General features: G+C 34.5%; 1 protein-coding gene across 1 annotated transcript; it reads left to right on the plus strand.

Moving 5' to 3' along the window:
* The first annotated feature begins 12 nt into the window (after nt 1–12).
* Mkp (MAP kinase-specific phosphatase) lies at nt 13–657 on the plus strand. Its single transcript, XM_068773758.1, has one exon. The coding sequence runs from the start codon at nt 13–15 to the stop codon at nt 583–585; it is 573 nt and encodes a 190-aa protein (XP_068629859.1). The 3' UTR covers nt 586–657.
* The last annotated feature ends 7,220 nt before the right edge of the window (nt 658–7,877 follow it).

Genomic DNA, 7,877 nt, shown 5'->3' on the forward strand with positions numbered 1-7,877 from the left:
TAGTTACTAAAAATGAGTTTTCTAGAAGAATTAGTGAAAAATAAAATGAAATTGAAAAGGACAGAGACAGTAGTGACATGTGCAAACGGTAAAAGATATGTTGAGGGTAAAAATAAAAGTGTTACATTACTACCAAGTGATTACGGATTTGTGGTAGATACGAAACCAGACAATGTGCCAGTCATGATTGTTGATCATTTGTACATTGGTTCGCAGGACTGTGCTGAAAATAAAATCTTGAAGGACTATAATATAACTAATGTACTTAGCTTAGGTATACAAGTGATAGTTGAAGCTAATTATAAATATGTTCAGTGTTTAGATTTACCTGAAACTGATATAGAATTGGTGCTTGTTGAATGCCTGCCTTTCATTCAGTCGGCTGTGGATAAAAAAGAAAATGTTTTAGTACATTGTAATGCTGGTGTTTCTCGCACTTCAATGGTAGCAATAGCATATTTGATATCCAAGGGAATGAACTATGAAGATGCCTATAGCTTGCTTAAAAGTAAAAGGCCCTCAATACAACCTAACATTGGCTTCATAAGACAATTGAAATTATTAAACTTTGCTCGTATGGCGTAAATACCCCAGTTATGCGCCAGATTTCGTGCCGAACGCACGTCTCTGTTATTCTCTATGTGTTAAGACAGTATATCTCTCAGCGATAAAATGCCCAATAAAACAACCGTGAAAAAGCAGGTGAGCACGAGCCACAGATAAGTCGATAGAGATGTGAAAAAAACTATAATTTTTAAAAGGAAATATAAAGTAGCAAAAGTGAAACAGTGTGATTGCCGCGCGATTTGTCGCGAGGACACTCTCGTTGAACTGCATTATTGTGCGGAGTAGGCACCAGAACATTTTGGTACCAGTCTCAGATTTTTTCAACAGAATTGGTGGAAATATAAAAAAACCTTTAAATTTTGAGGTTATGTGCAAAGATTTGTCTAGTATAAGAGCTACAAAAAGTGCACTGTTGAAGCCAGATGGTGCGTCTCAGCATTAAAAGGCTCAACTTGGCTAGGTTCATAGCTGACCCTAGCTGCAAGTCCAGAGCAGGACTGAAGAATCTAGAAACCACGTGGCTAGCGTGGTTACCAGTGAAGTACCTAGTGATCAAAGACAACAGGGAACGAAGAGCGAAGCCCCCGGGAGCATTACGACGGGTATATAAATCGGATAGCCTACCAAGATACACTGTTGATAAATTTAAGTTTGACCAAGCCTGCAGACCTGAGTGGCCGATCACGGTACATCTTTCTGGAGAACATTTTTTGGAGCCTTCGAAAAGACCTATGTAATGAGAATCAGCCTTAAGTGGATCTCCGAAAAGGACAAATCGGAATTATTAATACGCAAACGTGACGGTAGCACGAGAAATGTATCAGAATATACTCGATATTTAAATTACCTCGAAGGGCCGTTATTGGTTCCCATAAGCCGAAGTTCTCTGGCGCTTTCTTAGAGAAATAATTAAATAAAAAAAGAGTAAGTCCTGGGAGAGTTATCGCCGATAACTTGTAGACTGTAGTGATGGGACAGGAATTAATCTGCCTTTGTAGTAATGGTAAAAAGCAGTAAAAAAGAACTTATAATCTTCAATGTTCAAGTGTGGAACTTGCTGAACCATTTTCGCGAGCTGTAACCGAGAACCGCGACCAGGATTGCCTCAGTAAAAGAAGGGGCAACATCCCTAGCGCCGGCTCTGATGCATTTGTGGAATTCAGACCATCTGCGGCAGTCTCGAAAAAGTCCGAGTGCGGATACCCTCGGCAAGGCGCATCTCCGAGCGATAGCGATGAACCTTCGCCGACCAGTCCAATGGCGAACAAAATTGTTCAAGCGCTCATGGGGTTGCCAAGGATCTGTATCAGGGCCCTGCTTCAGATTAACAGAAAACGTTTTGCGAAGGTCATTCATCGTGAAGTTCAACATAGCTCTCAGACGCTCATAAATATCTACAGCCACTCACTAGTAATACGGAGCAAGAAACCAGAGGACACAAGTAATAGGTCTACACACAAAGGTCAAAGAGGCTGGTGTCCCATGTTCAACGGGCGCCAGGGTCGACAGTTTCCCGGAGATCAGAAACCAAAAAGTGTTGCTTACGTGCACCATCAGGTACAGGTCAAGGCTGTAGTCAGAAGGATGAAGGCGGACCGCGGTCCTAAGGTCAAAGAAGTAAAGATAAGGCGTTTGATGATGATAGTTCTTGATGTCTTGTCGGCGCTGATGAAAAAGTCGTGGTCGCCATAAAGGCCTGGAAAAAGTATTTCTTCATAGACCTGTCCACTGCTGACTAAAGCTTCGTGGTGTAGTTCCAACGGCACTGCTGCAATCCACACCTCGTCCACATCAAACTTTATATTGAGCGACCCAAAAAATGGGTGGGCGACTTCTCACCTTTACTCCACTACTCCAGTCCGCTGTTTTATAGAGACCACAAGCTTGTAATAATTGCGGCGGACCTCATATCAGGACAGAATGCCTTTACTATTATGCTAAGGGATTGTTGCCTTGTTGTATTCGACATGCAAAGCTTACAAAAAACGGTGCACAGTGCCCTGGAGGTCAAAAGCTGAAACATCACAATTATAGCCCTGTCTACTAGTCCTATATCTGCGCTATTTTGAAGGTTGTTGATGTTTCTAATGAATGACGGTGCTGCCGACGGCCTCAGCGACTGAGGAACCGCCACCATGTCATCCGAAATAAGAGCTAATTTGGCCTGTGTTGACAAAACATTAGATTCTGATGGATGAAGGCGCATGCGGGTTTGGAGGGGAACAAGCAGGCTGACATGTTGGCGAGGGAAGTAGCCCTAAAGGTAAATAACCATCGATCTACGACGAAGCGCCTCTCTTGCACGCTAAAAATACCAAAGTTCTCCTAAAGATTTAATTTAATGCATTAAAAAATTGAATAAGATATAGAATAAACAATAAAGTTTAAGGATCAATCCGTAACAATAAATAACCTGACTAATATTTATACTACCTATTGCATAACTATGCTCCCAAAATTAATATAATGACACTGTACCCACTTTTATTTGAAGACAGGATGTCAGGCAAATATTAATGCGAAATTTATTTAATAAAATATTAATTGTTGGTGAAGTTTGAATAACTTTGTTTTATTCATTCAGACATACATATAGCTATAAGCTTTAATGGTGAGTGAATGTATAGATCATTTGTGAGCAGTTTTAAAGCTTTATAGCTAGGCTTACCATACATCCCGGTTTGACCGGGATAGTCCCGGTTTGAGATCCCTGCCCCGGCGTTCCGGCCGGTCTGCATTAGCGTCCCGGTCAAACTTGAAAAGCACCGACACCCCAACCAATCGTTCCCCCGTGCCACCCGCGCCAAAGACGAAACAAAAGCGAACGTGAACGAGTGATGCCGACTGGATGCGTAAGCGTATTGAGGTGCCGAATTAAAAAAAATTGTGGAGTTTGCTATGTGTCTACCCGGGTACTTCAGCGCCAGTGGAATTTTTTCACAGATAAAAAAATGAGGTCTGACGATCGGGGGAGGATGGAAGAATGCGATGTGGAAGCCTCGCTTACGTGCAAACTCAACTTGAACATGTCATGCAGTGAATTTTATGACAAAATTAAGCACGACAAAACGATTCTGAAGAAAGTGCACTCTAGTGAAAAATATAAAGCAAGCGTGGGTGAATAATAAAACCGGGAAAATTTTTAGTGTTGTTTGTATTAATTGTACTTCGTCTCTTTTTCTTTTTGATAAAAAATATATTCACATTAACTATTATGTTTTCAATTCATAATAATTTTGATTCCATTTCAAATATGAAAAACACAAATTAAGCGAGAAGCAAAATGAAAATGAGCCTCTTTCTCTTCTGCGTCCCGGTTTGGCTCTTCGTAATTATGGTAAGTCTATTTATAGCTAATAGGTGTACTATTTCCAAACAACCTATGTAAAGTTCAAGGACCTAACATAAGTATAGACAAAAAAAATTGTAAAATGCAGTATTCTAGTGAAAAGAGAGAGGAAAGAAGTAATGTATGAAAGGTAAACAAAAAAGGGACGGTACGTTGAAAAGGTACGCAAAAGAATTTGACGGATAATAAAGGAATTAATGGAAGAAATTGAGATGGATAAAAGAGAAAGAAAATAATAGAAATGTTAAAAAATTATCATTAGAAATAGCCTGGTCCACGATGGGGGACTATGAGAGGGCTCCAATATAGGGGGCATAAAAATACTGTCTTAAATGATCACTGATATGTGACAAAAAAGAGCGCAGTCACTTAGTCACAGAAACCAGTCTGGTGAAATAAAATGTTTTTTTTAAAAGCTACAGGCCAATGACATTTGGAAGTACAGTCTACAGGAACAGACCGTTAACAATAATTGATTTAAATTTGCAGTATTCCTAATTTTCAAAATGTGTTTCAATTTATAGCAAATCATTTATATATTTATCTTTTAAAGCTTTCACACTCATCACCATGTGGTATTTCATATGATGAGGATTACACACTTAATTTTTGTTTTAAATAAAACAAAGTTATTATTTTAAACAAGTTTATTTTCTAATAAATAATAATCCACGTTAAATACGGGCGCCATTACGTTGAAACTATACTTTGCGGCAGCAATAACAGGTCGTAAACTGTTCTTATACACTATTTTATACATCTGGAAGCACTACGAGTTAATTAGGTACAATATGTATTAGAATATAGCACCGATTCATAAGTCATCAGCTGAACGTTTCTATTTGAACTTATACATTGAAATATCCACCGATGCGAATTTTATTGGTTGAGTCTTAAAAAATGTTTCAATCTAACGCAACTTTTTAAAACAGTATTGGGTAAAAATCTAAATTTGCCAATTAAAAATTTGAAATTATTACAATTCCTTCTTATAAAGTATTCGAATACGTACTCTATTATTAATACTTTTATATTAAATAAACTGAAACACCAAACCAACTTGTGTTCCTAAAACTTAAAAAAAATATCCCGATATATCTAACAAATATTATTCTTACCATATGTAAGTTAATTGGCACTGTTAAGTATATCTTAACACTAACTTAAATATCTAAATAAAATACATATATTATGCTATTATAATATGTTGATTATAAAAGTTGTCTCTCGATCCAAAACACCGAAATCGAATTAAATACGTTAATATTTTTAAAAATCATAAAGACTTGCCAAGAACAGAAGGATTTGGCCATATCAAGCTTAGTAGTTAAGGACATATTAAAAACCTAATAGAATCTCAAGATTTAAGTCTATGTTAGATGGAAATAAATTAAAAGGTATGAAGAAACTAAAAAAACAGTTCAAATTCTAGTTATGCGCTTGTTAAAAATTGGTTAAGGCAGTATTTAAGTTTAAAAAAGACTAGATATTTAAATAAAAGACTGGTATATGAATTTTACATCAATGACAAAATTTTAAATCTGCAAGCAAACAGTTGTTAATGATAAATAGCCAATGTCGATAGACAAATATATTCAATCGAGCTACAAGCAATGTCAACAAATGTGATCATGAACACAACATAACTACAGCTAATAAATTTGTATCTATTTGTCATATAAAACTATGTTAATCTTACATCTATTGTCATTTATATTAAACAACCGAAATTTTCAATGAAAATATGAGACCAAAGTACAACCGCAGAAACAGTACAGGGACGGGAATGTTGATTTTAAAACCCTAAAAAATCTGAACACTATTACTTCCTTTACCTTAATTTAATGACTTTTTTTACAAACATTAATCAAAACATAAGCACGTGTTTTCTCTATTTGTTGAGTGGTGACCACAAAATTAAGCAAATGCCAGTGCAAATTACAATCGATTTATTGTTTTTAATCGGCATTACCAACATTAAATATTTGTGATCGGTAGGTATATCGGCGCGAATGACGGAAAATAATATCAAACTTAAATTACATTAAAATCGTGTCATATTGACAAAAATACAACACAATTTATTATACTAAAACATTCAAAGATATTTTAATCAAATGTAGAAAATCTAGAAAAACGTATTCATGCTATGATTTTATTTCAAAAATCGATCCACTTTCATTCAATCGATTCTCTTCATTGGTATACGCGAATATTTCATTAAACGCCGTTTATTTTATAAATATCGATAGAATTTTTAAATGCAAGGGTATCGTATAAATCAGTGTTTCCCAACGTGGGACCCACGCCACACAGAGGAGCAATCTGATTGTTAAATTCAAACAGGGACTCGACACTAGCCTATTCCCATCGCTTTAATATTGAAATGTTCAATGTTACATAGAAGGGCGTATGAATTTTAGAAATGGAGGGGCATAACACAAAAAAGGTTGGGAAACACTGGTATCAAGAATCATTTCAGAATGGGCCATAATATAAATACCAAATTTAGGATTACGCATTAAGTTACATATATTTTAAGTTCATCTATGAATTATAAATATTATTAAATATAATGACACTACAAATTATTTGGTAGAATGTAATATTTTGAGTCTTATTTCTGCAGAGTTGTCTATATGTCTATTTAACGTAATATAACGTCAATAAAAAAAAAACTTGTCAAATCATGTAACCTTCATTGAAACCTTTTTGTCAATATATAATACCGAATAAACTAATTAATAACTAAATATTCCATAATATTCGGATTATTTAAACTTTTCCGTGACTTCAAGTATCTATACATAAACTATAATTTTCAATTACATTTAATATATTTTCACCAACTGCATCTTTACGATTTCAATATGAAAATCAATCAATGCTTATCATTAATCCTTATTAATTGTACTTTTCCAAACAACCATCTGTACTGTAACAATATATACAAATACGCATATATCAAAAGAATTCTTAAATTCATTTAAAAATTATGTCTTTGAAAAATGAACTTACGAAGCTGATACTTTAAAAACATAATTATAGTTTTACTGGTAAGTAACAAGTAAATTGACTAAAATAAATTATAATTATCGACACAACAATTAAGTGCCGCATTTACACAGTTCATTTTTAAAATAATATAGTCTACAACGTTTGAAGCAGTGACAAGAAATTTGGCGGGAAAACTTCATAAAAAGAACATAAAAAAAATTTAAATAATTGCCCTTTACATTGTATTCACCGTATAGAGAAAAAAAAATGGTAATGAGTTAAGGATGCGTTCACATGCGTCATTTTTATCGACCATAAAAATTTATAAATAAATTGTCTCTTCCGCACCTTATGTAAATGCATCTTTAAATTTCTTTACAACTGTTGACGGCCATTACAATCTGTAAGTTACCTATAAGTAAAGGTTGAGCATTATTTGAACTCTGCAGGCGAATACGGCGGTACGAAGCTAATAAAGGACATTAAATCAGCCATTTTGTTTACATTAAAAATCAGCAAAGTGACTTAGCTTAAAGGAATGTATTCGGTAGTCTATCACTTCAACACATGAGCATTTAATTCTTGACTTTTTGTAAGTACAAACCTTATATAGACTTAAAATGTAACCTGTACACCATTTCGCTACTCAACCTAATTAAGTCTATTATATTCATAAAAGTCTTAAGTACATTTATTTCATAAGTACAATAAAATTTCATTTAAAAAAATGTTAAAACCTTATACATTTTAAGTTTTTAAATGTCAATAATCTGTTGGCAAGGAGGTTATATATAAAAGATTTGTATACACTATCGTTATAATCTGACAGATATACTTTTAATTATTTACATTTATTTGTGATATGGGACGGAATGCGGATAAAATTATGTACATTTTTTTTAACAAATTTAAGAATGTGCACCTTATAATAAAACCCTCCATAAATATACAACAAATATATAAT

This window comes from Battus philenor, unplaced genomic scaffold (assembly GCF_028537555.1).
Source record: "Battus philenor isolate CCGP_79_NKW_IND1 unplaced genomic scaffold, ilBatPhil1.0.hap1 SCAF_6, whole genome shotgun sequence".
Classification (NCBI taxonomy): Eukaryota; Metazoa; Arthropoda; class Insecta; order Lepidoptera; family Papilionidae; genus Battus; species Battus philenor.